The sequence below is a fragment of the Branchiostoma floridae genome, chromosome 12, assembly GCF_000003815.2.
Source record: "Branchiostoma floridae strain S238N-H82 chromosome 12, Bfl_VNyyK, whole genome shotgun sequence".
Classification (NCBI taxonomy): Eukaryota; Metazoa; Chordata; class Leptocardii; order Amphioxiformes; family Branchiostomatidae; genus Branchiostoma; species Branchiostoma floridae.
The window spans coordinates 3765265-3788881 of NC_049990.1; the positions used below are offsets into that span (position 1 = coordinate 3765265).

Sequence of the window (23617 nt, forward strand, 5' to 3'; positions counted from 1 at the left end):
GTTTCCGATATTTGTTTTGCAATGCATGGTATTTATCTGATTACTTTGAAGCTGCTTTTTACGATTTAGAGCAATGTTGAAAACTTTATTCTTATTTTTAGAAACGGCCGCAAGTTGATGCGCGCGGATGTCATCCATATATTGAAATCAACATGAAAAATGTATTCTGTTCTACTCTGAATATCCTTTCCACGGTTGTGTTATTGATTTTATTCTTCCACTATTTAAAAAAGGTTGGTTCTCAAACGATTCCAATCTCTCTCTCTGCTTATTTCTGTTCGATATAAGAGCGCCTGCCGCGCGGGTAGCTTCGCGTTGGAGGCTTCGCATAAATCATGCAGTGACCCCATCTGGTGACGCGACACCAGGGTTCACAGGTTGCATGCTGTCTCCATCTATATATCGGTACCTTCAAGTGTTAGGAGAGGCATGTCTTTATGAATGACTTCAGGGAGCGAGCAAACTGAGACAGTAGACACCCCAGGCAGAAACTGCGTGTAGATAGCTAGCTCATATGATACAACAATCTGTCTCACCCTAGCTGGTTTTGAGCGCGTCCAAGTCTGAACCAAATACCCCTGTAATGACAACCTTTACGTCACCCCACTAGAATTGACCGATGGCAACCTTCAAAGGCCTGCCTTTCCTCTCGTGGTTTACACAATCTGACTGGCACAGAGGAGAGCAGCACACGCCGGTGGGTTCGGCATAAGATTATGCTGCGCTATCCATCAGGCGCTTCGCACGCAGACACCAGACATCGCCGGGGTGTGTCCATCTGACGAGGGAACCTCTCTGCGCAAACCCACGAGCCGACGTCTGATAGAAAACCGGCCCAGGACCTCTCGTCTGTCTAGGATATCAATTTTCCCCCGTTACTGACCCTCTCCACCTCTCCAGGGCTTGACCTGAACCGTCCACACACGCCGAAGCGCAGCGCATTGGCCGGCTGCCAGCCAAAAGCCGGTTTAGGCAGACGCAGTATCGGACGACAGGCCGAGTTGCAGGGGAAAAACGTTGCCGCATCCTGTTATCGAGCCCGGAAAATTCGGGCGGTGTCTCTCTGCAACAGTACAGCAGACTGTCTTCTCCACGCTTCGTGTACGATATATACATTTGTGCTGCGCGACGGCGTCAAGATTGCCGGGCAGGAGAAAGTGGAGGACGTTCCCCCGCCGTTCGAGGTCGCCCATCTCTGCCTGCTGGTGGCGAAACTCTTCAGCCTCCGCCCCCGGGAGTTCGCGCCCGAGGACATGCAGGAGGGAAACTACCCTGAGCCCGACCCCACCGCGCCTATCAGGGTGGTCCCGAAAAGAACGTGAGTGCTTCCTTCCGCCTGTTTAACATTCCGATACCGTTGCCCAATTGTGCACCTCCCTTTCAAATTTCACCCCTGCTCATCGATTCCTGTCTTGTTTTATTTTTCCGCCATAGCTATACCGACATCCCCTGCGGTGGAGGAGTGCCCGGGAAGATCTCGCGAGACTTGAACCCGGATCCCGCGAGACAGGATGAACCCTCGCGAGAAGAGCCGAGACTGAAGCGACGGCGCGTGCGCACTGAGTGGACCCCCAGCAGGGAGGAGGCTTCCGAAATGGCGGCCGGCTGTTGTGGTGTGAAGAAACAGAAGGTCTCTCAGGATTCGCACCACAACAACGGCTATCGGCTGAGTCTATACCCCATCAATGGGGTGGAGAGAAGGCTGGTGGTCAGCACCGAGATGTGCTGCTTCTGTTTCGACGTGCTGTACTGCCATTTGCACAGCTTCGAGCAGCCCAAAGTGCCGAGGTTCACCAACGACCCATAGTGAGTCACTGTTTTTCCGGCTTCTTTCAATGAACCGTTAGGAAACCCTACCCGTTTTGACAGTCCTATTCCTTTGTTTGTGTAGCGCTGCTACTAGGAGACTGGACGGTAGATTGTATTTCTTGCCGGTAACCTATCTAACCGGTAGATTTTTGAGTGGAATGTGTGTTCTCGAGCGAGTGGTGTTCGTCTTTGTTGTTGTGTTCTTTGTTTGGGCTCCCCGTCGCTTCCAGGTCAGCATGAATTATGCAGGACAAAGAAACAGCTGATTTCACCCGCCCAACCGCCCTCACAGAAACGACTGGGTCCCTAACAACTGGGGATTTTCTCATGAAAATAAGACACACCAACACCTGAACATGTTTTCTATATTGACTGGTACTCAGTGTTTATAGAGAGGTAACGAAACCCGGTGTTTTCGTCAGAGAGATTATGCTGGAGGCCGTTTAAAGGCCGCCCCTTTAAAAAGAAGTCTCCCCAGGGAACCAAGGCAGGGTAAACAAAAATATGTGGAAGCCATACTGGATAACCTTGGGATCAGATGTGTTTTGCTGCTGTTCAAGTCCCCATCCCCAGTTTGTTTGGGGTTAAAATCCCTATCTTCAACTCCAAGCAGAGGTTTTGGTCAGTCGGGAGTTATTATTTTTGCGGTCTTTTCTATGATTCTGTGCTCTACGAAAAATAAAAGACATTGTGACCACAGCTAGGCCCAATTAAAATCGCTCTCTTTAACCCCAAGCAGAGGTTTTTGACCTCGAGTTATTACTTTGTGACTGGAGGGTAACCTCTTTCGACAAAGTATTGTGAATTGTTTTTTCGGTCAGCTTGTTATTTTTGCGGTCATTTCTACGATTCTGTGCTCTACGTAAAATGAAAGAAATTCTGGCCATAGCTAGGCCCAGTTAGACACGGAATCGTAGAAAATGTAGCAAAAAAAACAACACTGGGTAAAAACCTCTAATTGGAGAGTAGTTAATGTGTAGATTATGCCAGCCATGATTATTTGAGTCCTCATCAGTTTATCATGAAAGAGTTTTACAGTTCACTACCCTGGGCTCTGCCACAGATCGATACATGGGGGATAATTCAATAATGGTAACAATGTTTACATGGTGGACTGGTCACCAGACGGCTGCTTAGAACAGCACTTTTTGTGTTGAAAAATGTCCAGGTTTGAAAATGGACTGTCCACAGTGTCCATCCTTTCCTGGATGGAACTTTGCAGCTTGGAATTAACCAAACATTGGACCATTCTGTCCCCCTCTACAGACAAATATTTTCTACCAAATTGCAACAAAATCTGTTTTGGAGGTCAAAATGTCTTTCGCACGTAAGAACTTGAAGAAGAGGCTTCACTGTACCATACCGATAGGACGTAGAAAAAGCTGGGCTAGAGAAATCCCTAGTTTGATATGTTTGTTTTTTTCAGTTATCATTGTATGTTACCCAATCTAGAAATGAATTATTTTGACTATTTGAGTGGTAGTGTCCCCTTTTCGTTGAACCTGCCATCGTAAGAAATCTTCTGTACTCTGTATGCCTGTACATGTTTTTGAGATATGCCACATAAACCATAAAAAGTTTTGTCTGATGTGGCCAATATCATGTCTACAGTCTAGCCCATGTGCTGTATAGGTAGAATCTAGTATGTATTGAATGTATTTTTCACAGACTTGAAACTCGTTGCCTTTAGGTAATCTCCAAGGATATACATGTATTGGGAGTCAGGATTCAGTTTCCAACAGCTGCTTGTAACTGAGTAGCCCGGGTGCCATCTGTATTCTACGGCTAAAAAATAAGTAGCGAATGTAAGGAGCCGGGTAGAATACGGATGGTACCCAGGCTAGTAACTGAGCCCTGTTGGCTCCAGCCTTGAATCAGTTGTAATGACTGGGTTGGACAGGGTAGAAGGGCAAGGTCTTCCTGCAGATTTAAATTTTTAGGTGACAAAAGACAGTAGTCACTACTCACTAGACAGGTATAGCTAGGCTGATAGTTCGGGGCAAGTGACAATGCTGATCGGGCCAGTGCATGTCCTACCCCACTTGCCTGATCGGGCAAGTTAGATATTTTCCGTCGAGTTAGACTTTGATATGCTTGCTACTTTTTACAGTCATGGCATCAAGCATTGGTCAACACAGTAAAATAGAGCCAATAGCAAGAATTCCATTGAATCATTGATGGAAGTGAAAATATCTGTAACATAGACTACTTTTGAGGCTGAGGAACAAATGACCAGTTCGAATTTGTGCCTAACTTTTGCTAAGTCACACAGTTTTAAAAGAATGATGCAATCGAAGTGGTTTGGTACTTAGGGAATACCAAAACACAACATTCTAATTGTTTTCCCCAAGGCATAATGTGCAGGACCCATCATTAACGATGTAAACAAACCCTATCTATCTGTAACTGGCAACTGTTTGTATCCTGTACAACTCAGCAGCATTCATTGTTTTTGATGTAATAGATAAATGCTTCTGAGTTTTGTGAATCCAGTCCACTGTCTAATGTTTGTCCCACAAAAGTTGGGATTGTGATATTTGATATGGGTCCTATCTGGTAGGAAACAGCCTGACACCAGTTCTGTTGTGGAGATTTTTGCTGACAGTGCGGGAGTTTTTGTTTCCAGCCAAGCTCCAGTTGTCCTGCACAGAAAGCGGTTCACTGTCGACCAACACCTGGATAAAACAGATTAACATGCCCAGTCTAAACAAGGTCCAAGAAGGGGATCAAATGACTAAGGGGAAAAATGCGAATGTAGCTTTTTTTTCAGGTTTATAATTACATGCTCTGCATTAGGGTTGTATCATGCACATCTTTTGAATGTTTGTGTTAAAGTTTATGTTTTTAGATGCTGCCTTGTGGAACTTCCTCAAGTGCAACACTCCCCACTGCTCTAACCATGACTGGGTGTTCTTTATTAATAAATCAGCTGCCTCGCCCTTGTTTTGAAACAAGGTCCAGAGGTTGTTGGGTTCTGGTTGGGTACTATTTCCGTCATTTCTCTAACAATAATAGCATGTGGCAGGGGTCTTCCCAGATATTTTTGGTCAGATACTGAGATAGTATAATAAATTTAGAACTGCAAACATTTCACCTGCTTCATTTGATGATTCACTTGTATAAATACTCTTTTACATGTTTGTATTTTAGTGAGACCATGCATACGTAGGCATATCACAATATTGCTGTACCCTTTCTCAACCCTTTTTTCCTTTATGTAAAGCTCGTTTCATGAGTTAGGACCAGGATTGGTGTGAAATTCTACAGAAGCCCACAAGAAAACTTTCCGCTCTTGGAATTCTTGAGAGTCTTGTTTTGTCACCAGATGATGGAAAGGAACTTCAGGCATTCTGTTTGGATAAGAATGGGAACTTAAGGCCCATGCAATTGCTAGATATATCTAGCTTGACAGTGTGACAGTGGGGTTCAAGTACCGCCAACTGATCATTCCAGGGTTCGTACCTTTTGGAGTAGTGGTAATAGTGTTGGGTTGCGAACTGGCTTGTCCACAGGTTCGATTCCCGGGAACAAGGAGACTTTTCTACCAGCCAATTGTGTCATTGGTTTCTACACTGACCTTGTGACAGTGTGAGTAAAAGGCAAAATGTGCATCAAGATCGGAGATTCGAGAACTAATCTTAAAAAGGAAAGGGGAGTAGTGTAACAGTGGGGTTCAAGCACCACCGACTGATCAAGCCGACGAGTCTGGACTTTTGGCATAGTGGTGATACTGTGATAGGTGTTGGGTTGTGAACTGGCATGTCCACAGGTTCGATTCCCTAGGCCTGGAGCCAGGAGACTTTTTTCTACTACTAGCCTCTAATGTGTCATTGGTTCCCACACCGACCCTGTGACAGTGTGTGTAAAAGGCAAAATGTGCATCGAGCTCGGATATTCGAGGACGAATCTTAAAAATGAAAGAAGAGTAGTGTAACAGTGGGGTTCAAGCACCATCAACCGAACATTTCAAATGGTCTGGACCTTTTGGCATAGTGGTGATGGTGTTGGGTTGTGAGTGGTTATGAACTGGGAACCAGAAGACTGTTTCTACCCAGAGACTGTTTCTACTGAACAGTGTCCGGGAGATTGAATCTAGAATTTTGTAATGCTATGTATTTTGAACGGTTGTCACCTGTGGAGTGCATTTTATATTCCTTTGGGTGTGAGGTTTTCTTATTTCATACGGCACAAGATTTCTCTTCATATGAATAAAAAGATATAGAACTAGAATATAGAAAATATGTAACCAAGGAAGAAGACATAACTAAGTCTTCGATCAGTCATACAATTGTGCCTGCCTTATAAGTTATAACCCGAACGCACACAGGGAGGACTCTACTTGCCGTTAAAAGAAGGCGATAGCAGACAGTAATCTCTAGGCAGCTTTGCCGATGGCATGAGACGGCATCAAGAGCCAGCCAAGCACTTTCCAACCACCATCACTGTCTTATGCCACCGCTAGATCTTCTTTGAGATAAGCAGGCAGAGAATCGAAGACGACCCACGCGGCTCTGGTCATAGCTCTTGGCTCTGTTTTTGCCTTGTCAGCGAGTATTGCCCACTTGTGCTCAGACGGGTGTTACCTGCAATCGGATGGCAACTAGCATTCCAATTTTTGTGGCCAGGCATCCGAGGCTTGGCGGCTTTTAGTCATGTCCCAAAATGTCAGGTATAAGGCTTTACGGCCTTAAGACGTGTCCCAAAATGGAAATTATGTCCCTTTTCTTGGTTAGACCATTAACACCCTGATTCACATGTGTACAATGTTGGCAGACTACATGCTGATGGTGGGAGGTTACTGCAGGTTACATATGTTGACACAATAGTCCGAGACAGGTATTGGAGATTCCACTAAGTTGTAAAAAATGTTTGGTGGGCAGTGATTTTTTAATGTCTGGTTGCTCACAAGTGCATACCTGTATTCAGCAAAATTTTCTTGATTAAAGAGGACCAATGCAACAGTGTTGCGGGAGGGTCTAAGGTAAGGTAAAAGAGGCTATCTTTCCAAATGCAGCTTTGTTGTTAAACTTAAAGTATTAATTATATATTTTCATAAAATCATCTGAATTTGTGTAGTGTTGTTCCAGGAATACAATGTATAGACTCTAGGTGCTTTTCTGCTCGAATTTAGAGGACAGTTAATGGCTTCGTCCAGGAATATGAATACTATGAATTTTTTAAAACTACAGTAAATTTTTGAGACTACATCCTGGTTTGTATTCCTACGTTAATTTAAATAGTACATTTCCATGTCAATCTTCCAGACAAAGTACCGAAACTTTCAATACCACATTAAACTTAAAAGCCTGATGACTACTTGCGAGCGTCCCTCTGCTTTCTCCATCTTAACATTCTCCATTCTCCATCAGATCATTCTCCATCAGTTGAAAACTGGATTGCGCCATTTCTGTGATAGTGGAAATCCATCCACATTCAGGACATAAAACATTACAGGCAGGAATGGGCTCGTGTGTCTATAATTGAGATGCCCTGCAACTGCACAGGATTCTGAATAAAATATTGCCTTTCCTGACGGTAAACTCCTGGATTTATGTTCCTGATCTGATTTGCTTCTAGGACTCGAAATAAGACCTGCGTATGCAGGTTAGTGCAGGTAAAATTGGAGCTGTGCAGGTATTTCTGATGTCTACCTGCAACTAACCTGCACTGGTCCATGTACTGGGTGTTATACATAAATGTCTTATGATCTAGGTGTATATGGATTGTTATTAGCTACAATGACCGTTACCACCTATAATTATAATATTAAGTATAAAAGAATAAATGGCAATGGTTCCTAAACAATTTTATTAAGATCCATACTTGTAGGTAAAATTTGTCTGGTGCAGGTAATTTTAAATGTTACCTGCACCAGTATGCAGAAAAAAGTATTTCGAGCTATGAAAATATTGACTTTCCTGATGGCAAACTCCATGATATATGTTCCAGATCTGATTTGCTTCTAAGTCGGCTATTTATATATCTTTGTTGCTGCGGTTTGGTCAGATGGTATCTAGTTATTGAGTAGTGGATGGATGGATGGTTGAACAAAGTGGTTTGTCTTGCGGTATTGTCTTTGCTGAAAATATCCACAGATCAATTGACAGCTGTTACATAATAATGTGGTGGGTGGAGAATTGATGTGAAGTCAGTTGTAGCAGATATATTATATGAATACATATCTCAGCATATTGACATTTTTTGCCCAGCTTGAACGATTTTCTGCAATATAACATGATGGTCTCATATTTGTGACACAGGATTGAGAACCAAGGTCATGTATTCGACTATTGACAATACAGACTTCGTTGCTTAAATGTCACATATGTCCTTGGGAAAGGCACTTCCTGGGACTTTCCTCTCCCCACCCAGATGTAAACATGGGTACCTGGCTTCGGTAAAAGGTGGTGGAAGGAGAGGAATGGACTCCACCTTCCATCAATGTGGATTGACCATATGACATCCCACTGCCCACATAGCCTCAAAATTGCCATGGGACTGCTACCTCTTACATTTGAATTATTATTAATATTTATTGATTGTAAAGTTGCTATCAAGTGTGAGGAGTGTGTGATTAAAAATATTTGGGCAAATCTTTTCAGAATCAGGCCAAAAGTCTACAGTGTATATGTTTTCGCATTTTTTGTATGAAGTTGCATATTTCTGAAGTTCAAGTTGCTTTTTCCTAACCGTTCCTTTTCCTCTCTGGATCTTCTTGTGATATTTGAAACTTAAAAAAAAATCTTATATGAAATATTATTGGAAGTAATATGGAAAGAGAAATCGCCAATCCTGTGTGTTGTAAAACCCACCAAGTACCATGTAATACCTGCAGTATTTCCTTATGGATGTTTGGCTGCAGTATACTCGTAAATACTGAGTCTTATTCAGGCAGTAAAGCTGCCGTGTGGTTTGATAGATAGTGCTGGTAGTTCACCCCAAGAGGCTCCAGGGTTCTTCCAGTCTGATGTACTCATAGTCAGGATGGTAATATTTAAAGGTTAATGTTTAAATCCAGAAATACTCAAAGTTTTCTTCAAGTTCAAGCAATGACTGTTTTTAAAGGTAAGGTGCATACATGTACCTCCAAATTTTACATACCAGCCGTCGAAAATTTGGAGGTATGTACCTTACCTTTAAAGTCAGTCATTGCTTGAAAAAAATTTGGAGTAGCTGTATTCATACATGACTGATGAACCTCTTCAATCATAAAGCCAGAGTGCTTTTCATTGGCAACATGCAAGACGATATTACCATGTTATTTAGATAGAATTTACTTCTCAAATTTGGCACATGAATGATGTTAGCTTGTAAATAATATATCAGCTTTAAGCTGATATATTATTTTATTACGTACAACTTGGAAACACTTTCATTTCAGGTGGTCTAATTTCAGTAATTTCTTAACATATCTTTTAGAAGTCAATTTTCTTAGAAATAACATTTTTATGGCCCCATCCATGCATACAGTATTACTCCTGAATTACAAGCTTATGTGAGACTATAAAAACTGAGCTGAGTTGAGTCAGAATGTCCTTGACTTTTTTGTAGGACATTTTTTGCTGGACCCACAAAACGACCAGTCCTAATGCCACTGTGAGGCCGCATTATAGCTGGTGATTATTAACTCTTGGGTTAGATTTTGGCACATTTTATGTGTCTTTTTTTCTTGTTTCTTCAATACTTAGAAAACATAGAAAAGGTGGTGTTTGTTTGTGTTTTGTCTACAATTTATATTAGTTATATTATGAATCAATTCATGCCATACAGATCAATAGCTTTACTGACACTCTTTATTATGCTATGCACTCAAATTAAAGAAGGTTTTATGCAACAGTGCACTCATATTCCCGAGAATGAATTTCGATCCCAGCGTTCCCAATTGCTCGCCCAGCAGCCTATCCATCAGCTGGCTATTTCTGGCAGGGTCCTCCTCTTGTTGCTAGGGGAATGCTGGCCTGCTGTGTTACACTGTTACATAACGGATCAGATCCAAAAACAATATTGACCTGTTCTTGATCCAGACCTGTGTAATCCATAACCATATGTCTTCAAAAAACATGACAGAACAAGAGTTCGTAGACCTCAGGCCTGCATGAAATATATTGGGTTTCTGTAGACCTATTGTGTATTTTTGCCTTTTTGTCTGTGGTACGTGGTTGGAAAAATGAGCTTTTTACCGTGTTGGTTGTGCACCATGCAAAAGTCTGACTCTGAAATTCCATTTTCTGAATTTGTAAGTTTGGACAGGGATGAACATTACTTATTTTGGATTTCTTAAGTATGTAACCAACCACAGTACTTTGAAGTTGTTGAGACGCTACCTTTTTTTGTCTCAGATGGCCCATGCACATGTAGTTACTCTGTCACATGATATACTAATATCTTCCTATTTCAATGTACTGACCTAATGCAGCTGCTAAGTCTCCTTGGTTTGTGTTCTTCCAATGATATTCATTAAAGATTTATTTCTGGGGTGTTATTCACTTGACATCGGAATGTTACTCGCATAATTTGACCAATGATACTTTTATCTGTAGTTCCATAGACATTAGACAACATGAATAGTGGTAGCCCCCATGCAGCAGCAACAGTTAGTCCCCAGGGTGGTATGATATTTTCATTCAATCCATCCAACCCAAACCTAAATCTCCTGTAGTATCTAAGCCAAATTTAACAGCACAATTTACTATGAAAAATGTCCTTGTCAATCCCATTTATAGATGGCAAGCTGCTGGCAATGGAAGCTTTGAAAAGTTCAGAAGCTGTTGTAGTCAAAGCAAACACCCAGCAAACATCCCCGCAAACCAATGAGCAGTTGCTTAGAAGGGGAATTTCATCATATATTTGCCGCGACAAAATGCAACAAACGATACTGAATTCAAAACAGAACAAAGCTAAGCCTCCACCACTTAACCCTGCCTGTACCATAGATTAAGCAGGCCCAAAAACCAAGCGAATATGACTAGCCCAAAACAACAAATTACCTGTATACAGTATGGAAATGGCATTACCAAAGAAACAAAAAGAAACACAGGACAAATCATACACATACCTTTCTCTTATGCCCACACTCTATACAGTTCTCCTCCACATTAGAAAATTGCATCTGCTTCTGTTTAAGTTCAAGTTCAACCATGATTGCCAACAGGGTAAAGGAACTTGTACCGGAACTTAAAACTCAGTACTATACAGCTCTAGAAACACCACAAAGAGTAATAAGCAAACTTCAATTATACCTGACCAACAGATATATAATCTTGTACACTCCCGTCATCTGGCAAACTGTCAGTGCCACTAAGTAACCTGATACATTGAAGGTGGCCCAGGCCAGATGATGGTTCTACACCCAACCATAATCTGTTTTTAAAACCAAGCAGATATTGGGAGGATGCCCCAACCACACTAAAACAGGGTCAACCTATACAGTATCAAGTTCAAGCACTAGGAGGCCCAAAATCAAACCTGACCACCAGGACACCACAAACAACTCACGTACCAAATGGCAACACAATGGCACCTTGCGTTCCGGAGATACAGCGCACGCCCCGTGCCCGCACAAAAGGTAACCTAAAATGTCAAGTTCAAGCACCAAGGGCGCCAAAATCAAAATTGAGCATTATTCAGCCACCGCCGACACATGTGCCAAATATCATCGCGCCAGCACCAGCCGTTCAGAAGATATAACTCCGGAAACACCCCTCCCGGACACAAAATTCGACCCGCCGGGTCAAGTTCAAACGCGACAAGGCCCAAAGTCAATCCTAGGCAACAGGCAACAACCCCCCACCCATGCACCAAAAATCGTCGCAATCGCGCGTATCGTTCCGGACACACAGCGCCAAAAGTGCCCCCAAAACACCAAAAATGCCACCTGCAATGCCAGTTCAAACGCCAGGAGGCCCAAAATCAAACCTGAGTGTCAGGCTACCACCCCCAACCCACGTACCAAAAATCGTCGTGCTCGCACCATCCGTTCACGAGATACAGCGCCCTACATCCCCGGCTACCGAGAAGTTCCCACCAGCATCAAAACCATACCTGCATACATGCAGGTAAACAGTATCAGTTTTGAGATTCAGTTTGACGTTTGTGAATATAACTGATTATTATAAGAACTATATCTACATGACAGATCGGATCCAAAAACAATATTGACCCGTTTTTGATCCAGACCCGTGTAAGCCATAACCGTATGTCTTCAGAAACATGACAGAAACAGTATCAGTTTAGAGATTCAGTTTGACGTTTGCTGAATATAACTTATTATTATAAGAACTATATCTACATGACAGATCAGATCCAAAAACAACATTGACCCGTTTTTGATCCAGACCTGTGTAAGCCATAACCATCTGTCTTCAAAAACAGGACAGAAACAGTAACACAGTCAATGTTTTAGGATTCAATTTGACGTTTGCTGACTTATAAGAGCTATCTGAGAATCCAAAGCTTTACAAATTACAGCTTGTGCACAGTTGCACACTTTGCACGGTCGGCAAACCAATATTGACACATTTCTGATACAAACTGTAACCGTGTGTCTTCAAAATATAACAAACAGTATCAGTTTTAAGATTCCGTTTGAAATTTGTTAAATATAATTTTGAAGACCTATCTCTGAGGCCAACGCATTTACATGTAGGTACTACTAGGTAGCATGTATGAACAGTTGTATTTTGCATGGTCGGCAAATCGATATTGACTCATGATCATTCCTCATCCACCCACACAAGCCATAACCATATGTCTTTAAAACATAACAAACAGTATCAGCTTTAAGATATCGTTTACATGTTAGATGATACGAGTAATCGCTCGGACCTAAGTATTAACATGTATGTAGTGTGTGTACAGTTTTGAAATGAAATGTTTTATTCAGTAAGGATCTCGCGGTTGATACACCTGAATTTGTCCTTATTACAAGATTTGATAACACAAAACGGCATATTAAACACTCATTTTGCGCTCAGCCTTACATGGTCTACACTACAGTCTGGTTTTACTCTTATCGGCACCAAAGCATTCCTCGCATATCGTGTCTGGGCTCCTTTCTTCTGACTGATGGCATATGCAGAAGTCATATCTTTAATAGTTTAAGCATGGTAAATCCAGGCAAAACATGTGTGTTAAAATTGATGAGAATCGACGATAGAAAAAGAATGGTTGATTTTGTCCCCCGTTTTCTTCCAAAATGGCACAGTTCTTTGTTAAGCTTCTGAACTCTGATTGGCTGAGAGGAAAGACCAGCTGGCAGGCATTGTGGTAGATTGACCCTTAGGTGGCCTTGGAATAGGTCCAGGTGAGAGCAAAGGGGAATTTGTGGGAAAGTGCATGTAGCTAGGGGGCCTTGCACATGAAACTATGCCATATATAACATTTGGTTGGTTTGGTTTTATTGTTACGTTCAACCTTTCGTATATATACACTTACAAATTTCTTAATGTATAAAAACCGACAGCTCCAAACGCAGTTTCCCAAAGGCAAGTGACTTCTGCCATCACCAAAGCAGCCGATTTCATTTTGTGAATAAAAGCAATTAACTGTTTCCAGTTTTAGTGTTTCTAGACTAGAGCCATAGTTATAAAGGTACTGTAATATAACTTATAAGCCAGTGAAATATAGACGTCAGTATATATAAAAGAAAAGACGGCAGTATTGGTGATTCTGCATGCGTAGCTTGTAAGACGTTGTAAAACTGGTCACTGTAAATCCTGAAAGTCATTGCCACATTTCAAGGGTACTAAAGGATGATATACTTGAGGCACTGTAAGGAAGTTTTACCATGTTGTTCAGAGAGAATGCCAAGTCTTAGATTTTGAGAATTACCGTGGGAAAAACCAGACTCCTAGAGCTTGGCGGAAAGGTTTACCGATCCCCGCCACACGAGCCCCCAAGTACAAAGGTATACACCTGGCCCACAATCCATGCCGGCTCCCAACTATCACTTGCCTCTCACGAAGGCGGCTGTAAATTGTGATGCTGGATCAGTAGCGGTCCCTTCTGACGCTGTCTGGTTTTCCCACATTATTAGTGTGAATGGGCAAAAGACGTGAACTTTTGTGTGTTTCTTTTGTGTGTCTCTTGAAACATACAGTGATGATATGCCACCCCAAACTGACCAAAAAATCCTTCACATTACACATGATGTTAACTAAGTTAAGTCACATCACGGGTACCCTTACAATGCTAACTTTTTACTTTACATTTTGAAAACCTCACTGCGGAAGGGCCAAGATCCCCCTTCCACACCACCCCCCAGCCTGGTCTCTTTGCCCTTACCATTACTCTAGGATAAAATCCTGGCTAGAACCCTGCCTGACACTGATAAAAATAGACAGTCTTTGATATATCACCAGCTCATCTCTGGCTCATTCTGTCAACTTAAGTGGTGAAAAATGCCAGCGTGAGTAGAAAGGTCACGTCTTAAGAACCTTTCAGAGTAAAGAAAGCTCTGCGTGGTGGCCTTTTGACTTCTTAACCAGCAGACGTGATGCCCTTTGCTTCCCCTGCCATGTATGACTCCTTAGATAGATAGCTGCTTTTAGCCTTACAGACTTGGGAAGATGAAGTCTTCCACAGTTAGGCGTGAAACTGGGGTGAAATGGCTTATTTTAAGAAATAGAACTTTTAGAGTAGGCGAATCCCTAACCTTTGCTGCCAAACTCCATGGCATTCAGCTGTTCAGGCTAATTTGTAATCTCTAAGCAGATCCTAGTGTGTCGTTCGGTGTAAATACTAATATAACCAGCTGCTGCCGCGCCGCGTGCCTGCGAAGCTGGTGTGTTACGCCGAACGGCGGTTATACCGGCTATATAGATACAGATACAGATCCTACGGTAGCAGAAGATCGTCTTAAATTAAAAGCTGGCAGAGGAGTGAAGCTGGCCTAGGAGTGTGTTTGACTCCTATTAGTTTGACCAGCTAAACTCCATAGACAGCTTTGATACTATATTATTCTCATGCCACTGGAAAATCTGCCTGGAAAAATGTCCCGTTACTAGTGTTACACTCGCGGAGCTTGCAGACTTGTAAAGCGAGCAGCATGTATTTTCTGCGTGACGCCATCTTGAGGACTGCAACCTTCACTAAGTACCATCTTTAGTATACTCCACTGTGATTTTACGCAGTAAAATGACGTTGTGAATCATTATCATTTATTCAATTGTGTCTGGATGAATGTCTATGCCATGAAGTACAGGGAGGCAGTACTCTGGCACCAGGGAGTCTCTGCTGGGTAGGAATGATGTGTCTGGTCTGTACAGATAAACGTAGGGTCACCGTTAGGTAACGTCAGAGGGCAGAGTATTCCCCACTAGCCAGGCATACAACACCCTTGACATTCCAGAGTAGTTACTATGGCTTGCAATTTACAGGTATTTTTTCAGGCCAGGACTTGAAATTAGCCTCTACCAGGCTATGTGGATCAGTGGTCTAATTGTAGAAATTGGACAAATAGAGTCAATAGTATGCTAGGGGAGTCGGCCAGTCAGAAAAAACACTATCCTCACCACCGCTCGTCCAATTTCTACGATTAGACCATCGACCCACGTAGCCTGGTAGAGGCTACTTGAAATAGTTTCTTCCTCTTGAACTGGAGCAGGTGGTAAATATATATAACATTCAAAATCCCCTGATGTAGACAACCCCTTTCTTACCTCTTTTCTCGGAAAAGTTACATGTATGAATAAACATTCAAAGTCACCAGATCTAGACAACCACTTTTTTTACCTCTTTTCTCAGAGATGCTATGCATATGAATAACTTTATATTTGTATACATTTATATGTGTGTTGATTATCTTGGTATGAGTCAAAGAACGTAGTGGTCAGATTTGTGGAATTTTAGCCACATTTATTTATTGATATTAGATAGTCAAACCAAATAATGATTGTTTTTGAATGATGTATGGTTCACAATTGAATTCCTCACCAGGCTGTTTCATTTGTTGCCATAATCCACTGTATTATGAGGAGCAATGTACTCTGTGATATCATCTTTATGATTTGGTGCAGATAGTGGCGGCCTTAAACACATATTGATCTTGGGATGGCAGTATAATGCAAACTACAGTATTGATAGCATTATAGATGGAAGTGAATCATATGAAAAGAAAAAAAGAATATTTTGACACGCAGTGCAATGTTGTTCCCCCCCCCCCTTCTTTTCTGGATGTGTCTATGAATTATAGTTAAAAGCACCATAAACATGCGGGTATACCTATGAACCAAGTATATGTACATGTTTTAATTTGAGAGCTTTCTTAGTACATAGTGTTAGGGAGTGTTACATTTAAACTTTGTGTTGCTACAGTCTGAGATGACATTTAGCCAGTTCCAAATCAGGCGTATTAAAGTCCTGGACGTATTTGATGTTTTTACTTGATGGAAAGAATCAAATGGTGGCAGCTCATGGCACCAGAGGTAATGGGTGTGAAACCGCTGATTTGTCCCGATGTAGTGTCTTGGGAAAGGCTCTTTACACAACTCTTCACTCAGGTGAAAATGAGTACCTAGCTTCGGTTAGAGTTGTCCCTTGTTAAATGGAGGTCTTGTGTTTGAGGAGAGCCACATCTCGAGCACGTTAAAGATCCCACCACACACCCAAAGAGTAGGGGTCCTTCCTAGTTTGAGCAGTTCAAAATCTACAGTCCCTTGGCTGCACCTGGGTCAATTATATTACTGCGATATTGAGCTTGCTCCATACCCTTGCGATATAGTCCGCCTTTTGTAACATTAGCTCCTCACAATACAGCCCCTGGCTGCCAAGAGAGAGTGCATACATACATGTAGTCGGCCACCAAATAACTACAACAACATCGAGGCATTGTGTCAGATCCCATATTACATTACAGTTGATGGCATTTCAGTACCACAGAGACGGCTAACTAAAAAAACCCCGAGGGCCTCTTGGAGTTCTTTCCAATTATCTTAACTTGCCTACGTATACCTCATGTATCTTTCCTATTGTCATAACCAAACCAAATTATTCTAGATTTTCTTCCCAGGGTAGTCAGCAAACTGAGTAGATAATTTGTAACCCAGTTCAAGTTTGTCATCTTAGAATGTATAAGAGTATATTTGTATCTAAAACACTGTCTAGGAGTAATACTGTTATATTAATAGATTAATCTTGCATGTAATTGATGAGTATAATTGGTTCCTTTGGGGCATGAAAGGATTTTGTGAGTCAAGATGGTTTAGACAAAAGGGTCATTGCACTGTATACATACATGTATATGAATATGAATGACAACAAGAACCTGTCAACCTTCTTGTACCTCTGGAAACAAAGATCTTTGTATCCAACGAACCATGTGTATTACCAAGTCAACATTTTAATGACTGTCACCTTCCTCAGGGTAATACTGACTGGTTTTAGCCTGTGAACCATCCGGGTAGTAGTTTGTTTTTGCTACCCATCCGGGGAACTGTGCATTCAAACCTTTTTGTGATGATTGTGCAAATTGAGGAATAGGTTCTACAGCACTCGTTTGATGACAACAGGCCTCCCACAAGCGGATGGAGGGCGTTTTGGGTGTTGGGTGCCTGTTTGAGGGAGCGCTTGAACCCATTCTTTAATTTGCTGATCAATCAACACCCTCGCCCAAAATTAGGACAATTCCAGACGTTAGAGATGTTCAGGCTAGACAGGTTTTACTGAAGAATTTCAATTCTGTCCCAAACATGACTAAGTATATATCCTCCCTCATTATGTCTCTGTTTTCTGTGTGTTTTTTCAGTCCGCTGTTTGTGACCTGGAAGACCGGGCGCACACGCCGTCTGCGGGGCTGCATGGGCACCTTCACAGCTATGAACCTCCATGGTGGACTCAGGGAATACACTCTCACTAGGTAAGGCACTTTCACTTTGGGTAAGGCACTTTCACTGGGTAGGGCACTTTCACAGCTATGAACCTCCATGGTCGACTCAGGGAATACACTCTCACTAGGTAAGGCACTTTCACTAGGTATGGCACCTTCACAGCTATGAACCTCCATGGTCGACTCAGGGAATACACTCTCACTAGGTAAGGCACTTTCACTTTGGGTAAGGCACTTTCACTGGGTAAGGCACTTTTAATGGGTAAGGCACTTTCACTAGGTAAGGCACTTTCACTAGGTAAGGCACTTTCACTGGGTATGGGCACCTTCACAGCTATGAACCTCCATGGTGGACTCAGGGAATACACTCTCACTAGGTAAGGCACTTTCACTACGTAAGGCACTTTCACTTTGGGTAAGGCACTTTCACTTTGAGTAAGGCACTTTCACTTTGAGTAAGGCACTTTCACTAGGTAAGGCACTTTCACTGGGTAAGGCACTTTCACTTTGGGTAAGGCACTTTCACTGGGTAAGGCACTTTCACTGGGTAAGGCACTTTTACTTTGGGTAAGGCACTTTCATTAAGTTAGACTCGGGGAATACACTCTGACTAAATGGTTGTAAAGCAGAGCTTGAAATACTTTTTTGTGAACAAGATCTCTGTTAATTTCTTTCCAAAGATTTACCAGGCAATTTCATAGGCAAAGAACTTAATATATACTTTCCAATCTTGTTTCAAGCAGATGAATGAATTTTTGATCTCTAGGCTTTACCCTGTTGTTATAGATTACTTGAGTCTCATTAGCTTACTCTAATTAAAGGTACCAAATTGCGCAGATGGATTTTAAACTTATTGCACAGATTTTGATTAATTGTCAACAATCGACAGTGCTTTACAATGATCGATTACCTCATAAAAACAATCCAAGATACGTCAGTTGAGAATTAAGTACGGTTACTGTATGTCATACACCTCACTAACTACTGTAAATGCATTTAAATTTGCAGGAATTTTATTTCGCGGTAGCGGGAAAAAAAGGACTTTTCGCGGTGGTTTTAAGTTCGCGGTAGCACCATCCACCGTAGTCTCTTACTGCTATGGAAAAATGTTTGTGGTGGTTTTATTAAGTTCGCGGTAAAGCGGCCGCCGCGAAAACCGCAAACATTAATCCACCGCAAAAGTTTCTGCATTTACAGTACTTCCCTTGCATTATTCCCAGTATATTACAACACTAATATCCAATTGCAAGTATACAGTCATTTATCCTCTAGTATTGGAAGCAGATAAGCCAAATGGGCACACAGACACCCTGGAGAGATTTGAGCTGAGTCATATTCACGTTCACAGTATTGTATGTCTGATAAGGCATTTCCAATGGTGTTTCTGCTTAAAGTTAAATGCCTCTGGTGCTTAGAGGCTTAGGCAGTGTATTAGTAGTCTTTTGTTTGGTTGAACTGTGTGGATTATTATTTTATCATAGTCTCTATGTATGCATTTCTTTCAGGTTATAATTAGAAGATATGTGACTGTGCATTTTATTTTTAATGAGACAGTTTGACAAAAAATGTGAATTTGTCACCTGTATTAGATGCAGTTCTCCACATCAGAAAACTAGTCTATGGGAAGTAATTTTGTCCTAACTTTAAGCTGGCTTAAACGACGACAGATGAAAAGGGACGGGACTAGCACACACTACCGTGAATACACAAAGATCTGCAAGACTATTAGAAAGAACATGGCACGAGAGATTGCAGCCTATAATGAGAACAAGCAGCTAGAAGCACTAGAAGCCTCCAGAGGATTGAAGTCTGTCTGGAAGAAACAAGACCTTGGCAGGAATAAGATGGCGACTCTTAAGGAAGAAGATGGTACACTGATCCACGACCTTGACAGAATGGTAAAAAGGTGTGAGGAATTCTACGCAAACCTGTACAGTACAAGACAAACAAGTGGGACCGCGTGGCGCAAGTGGGACCGTGTGGCGCAATCGGCAGCACGTTTGACTCAGGTCCAGAACGGCCTGAGTTCGAACCCCGCCGTGTCACCGATCTTGTGCCCTTGGGAAAGGCACTTAACTCGACTTTCCTCACTTCACTCAAGTCGAAGTTGATAGCCTCAAAACGAAAGAAGAAGAAACATCTAACACCACAGGAAACACAACTAGTAATGAACAAACTACAGAACAAACACCTCCAATCATACCATCATATAAGAGCTGCCATACAACGGTTAAAGCTAAACAAAGCCCCAGGGGAGGACAACATTACAGCAGGCATCCTGAAGACTGGAGGAGAATAGAGGAAAATCCCCTTGTAAACAAGTTTGCACAGATCAATTGCTTGGAAAAATGCCTTCATTGTTCTTATCCACAAGAAGGGCGACACAAATGACATAAAAAAACTACCGTCCAATCAGTCTGTTGTCAGTAATCTACAAAGTCTTCTCGCAAATCCTTCTGTGCAGAATGATGAAAACTCTAGACCAACACATAACACGGGAACAAGCTGGATTAAGGTCTAAATTCCCCACCATTGATCACATTCAAGTTGTTAGCCAACTCCAGGAAAAGGCCAATGGATACAAAATTCCACTATGCTTTGCATTCGTGGACTATAAAAAGGCATTCGACTCCATCGAATTTGACCCGATATTCACAGCACTCGAACACCAAGGAGTTGACCCAGAAATCATCACTCTTATACGAGATCTATAGCTTGTTACGTAATGTGGATGACAAATTTGTCCATTTATTGGGGATAATTTTGGTTTTCATGCTGATGTTATATAAGTTTGTTAATCATTCATTGTGATAGTCATCTGTGGTTATTTTACATTGTTAGTGTTACATGTGCAGATGTATGTATGCAAGTATGCATGTAATATCGTCAGGTTTGAAAGACCTGCAAGATTTTGAACATAGTGCTAAATTTCAAAAACAGAACATTTCTATGTTTTGTCCAGGTCATTGGGAAAGAAAGATGGAATAATGTTGAGAAAAGCATGAACTTTTCTTAAATATGTAGTAAATCAATAGTAAGTAAAATTTAGGGCTTCCAAAAATTTTACGTTATCTTGAGTTTGAAAGTGACCACGGACATATTTACAGTGTACGTGTGCAATTTCATTTTCCAGTCCAGGGCCGTTACATGTTTAATTGCTCACAACAGCCAGATGGGTACATAAACGATGTTGCCAACGCGCTCTGACATTTTTTATGGTGTCATTTGTCACCCTGGTTCCACGTTAAATGAATTTTAACTTTTAATGAAGGGTGAATATTGTCGTCCTTTTACAAGTTTAAGGCCACATGTAGGTCCTGAGTTCGAACCCCGCCGTGTCACCGATCTTGTGCCCTTGGGAAAGGCACTTTACACGACTTTCCTCACTTCACTCAAGTGAAAAATGAGTATATAGGCTACAAAAGTCTTCAGCGTGTTGAAGTTGGTAGCCTCAAAGAAATCATCTGTGCTACCTTGATTGCCCATTCATTGTTTGGTGCAACATTTTACCAACGAATAGATATGTTTAACTGTAATGCTTGACTTAGAGAACTGTATTCCATGTTTGTTTGTCGCAGTGCTTTGAAGAACATTCGCTTCACCTCATTCACTTTCAGCCTCCTTCCAGGGATGTTATATGATTCTCTATTCCACACATTGTTGATAAATACATAACATGTTTCAATGTTTGATGTGACGTTTTGTCAATATTTTTAGCTAAAATGTTTGACTTAGAGACCTGTATTCCATGTTTGTTTGTTGCAGTGCTTTGAAGGACAGTCGCTTTGCCCCGATCAGTCGTGACGAGATGCCGCGGCTGCACTGCTCCGTGTCTCTCCTCACCAACTTCGAAGATGCAAAAGATTACCTCGACTGGGAGGTGAGTAACTGTATGGGTTTACTCATCCACTCACACCTGACCTACAAATATACACGAGCTTTATTGACAAGACAAAAAGTACAGTGACTTTTGTATGGTCAAATATAAACTACAAAAAATTGGATACAGAATAAATCTTAAAACTAGGATAATAAGAAAAGCTCCACAAAATCAGGGCATGGGGCTAAACATGGGTGTCATATACAATGTATTGGCCCTGTCGTAAGCACTGGCTTGCAGTCCATGCTTCTCCCTGCAAAACATAAACTCGACTTGAAGGTGGGTAACTTGATTGGTTTACTTGCCCTCTCACACCCAAGCTTTTAGCGATGATTTATCATAGGTGTCCAAGTTTCTTGCCGTGTGGCAAGCGCTGCTGTAAGGGGGTCTGGGGACATTCATAGCTCTCTGAAACATTATTTCCAGCATTTTGAGGTGCAATGTGAAGTACAGCAAAATTACTGTCAGACAGGCCATATGTGACCTAGTACTAATGTTGCCTTTATTGTTCACACTCCTGCTACAGATTGGCATCCACGGGATTAGGATAGAGTTTGTGAATGAGAAAGGGTCCAAGCGCACAGCAACCTACCTACCTGAAGTGGCCAGGGAACAAGGTAAGTAATCAACAAAGTCTAGAGACTCTTGACACAACCGCAGCTTTTTTTCTACTTGTAATCGTTTTGGCGACAGTCTGTCACCTTCCTCAGGGCAAGTCTGACTCATTCACAACAGAACTAGGCCCCTGCTGTAGTGATCTCACAAAGATGTGTGGCCTAAGGGCTACAGAAATGGAAATGGGTACTGCCCTATGTACCGTGCCCTATTGGTGCTGGGACTTTCTAGAGGAGAAACAAGATACAAGAAAGGGAAATTCTTGACAGTCTGTCAGCTATTACCAAAATATTGTCTATGGATAAACACATAGTTGTGTACAAGGAACTTTGTTGGGATCGAATTGTCTCAGAAAATTGTTTACCTGGATGATGTTTAATTGTTGTTTTTCAGGCTGGGATCGAATACAGACCATAGACTCGCTCCTGCGCAAGGGTGGATACAAGGGCCTCATCACGAACGACGTGCGTCGCAGTATACGACTGACGCGCTACCGCTCCGAGAAGATGACCGTCGGCTATGCAGAGTACATCGCTCACCGCAACAACAACAACCACCAGTACAAACACTTAGCTAACGGCTGCACCTCCAAGGTTTTATGATGACGGCTGGCAGTCACATAGAGATGGGCAGTGAAATCACAACCATTTTTTTTATATGAAATGAGAGAAAACAAAACCTTCCTTTTTTTTTTAAATTGTTGTTACAATGTTTGAGTTTTTTTTTAAAGAGAGAGTGTTCTCCCAGAAAGGATTCGAGAGTTTACTGGAAGTATTTACTACCAGGTTCCGATGCCTGCTCAGTTAGAGTTTCACTACTCAGCTATAATGATGCTAAACGTTTTTCAATTTCTGTAGTAAGCTTTGCACCCTCACAGTATTTTCATGACATTGTAGACTGGCTTTTGTTAGCATCTGTACATACCTTTGTTTTGGCTTTCACGGTAGCATGCAGCTAGTGAAGCATTCTTTTTGACTTTCCTATGTTAATGTTTCTTTAGATATATCCTTGTCTAATGGAAGATGCCCAATAAAGAAAGTAGGTTTGAATTTCGCTTGGTGCATGTGCATCTAAATTGCCCAGTTTTCTCTTAAGAAAGACCCTATGCAGACTACAGTCATGGCATGCTTATAGATACAATCTTTTGCCACCACAACTTGTGCTATTCACTTCGTGAAAAAGCTCTGTTTTGTCGGAATAGGTTGTGTCTATAGTGCAAATTGCTCATGACTGGTCTGCTAAAGTTTGCTTAAAAACGATTTGGACAATCTGGTTGCAAGTCCTTGTCTGCATCCAGACACAAAAATCTGTCTTCTGACCAACTTTGTACAATATGTGGATCATCAAGTCACCTGACACAAGGTCAAAGAGCAGAGGTCAGAGGTGACCCTGCCCATATTGTGCAAAGGGTGGCAGAAAGACACAAGTTGTAAGAGCTAAAATTTGCATGCTAAGTTCCAACATGCATATGCTGATTTCTGGGAAGAAAG

General features: G+C 41.8%; 1 protein-coding gene across 1 annotated transcript; it reads left to right on the plus strand.

The window, feature by feature from the left end:
• The first annotated feature begins 279 nt into the window (after nt 1–279).
• LOC118426891 (AMMECR1-like protein) lies at nt 280–23217 on the plus strand. Its single transcript, XM_035836484.1, has 6 exons — nt 280–1318; nt 1435–1806; nt 17552–17662; nt 21398–21512; nt 22039–22129; nt 22521–23217. Exons 1-6 carry the CDS (start codon nt 1254–1256, stop codon nt 22727–22729), a joined length of 963 nt encoding a protein of 320 aa, XP_035692377.1. The 5' UTR covers nt 280–1253; the 3' UTR covers nt 22730–23217.
• Nucleotides 23218–23617: the final 400 nt, after the last annotated feature.

Coding starts and splice junctions, on each gene's coding strand:
- LOC118426891 (XM_035836484.1), top strand. CDS start 1,254: ATGCAGGAGGGAAACTACCCTGAGCCCGACCCCACCGCGCCTATCAGG. Junction 1,319..1,434: donor AGGGTGGTCCCGAAAAGAAC/GTGAGTGCTTCC, acceptor TTTCCGCCATAG/CTATACCGACATCCCCTGCG. Junction 1,807..17,551: donor AGGTTCACCAACGACCCATA/GTGAGTCACTGT, acceptor GTGTTTTTTCAG/TCCGCTGTTTGTGACCTGGA.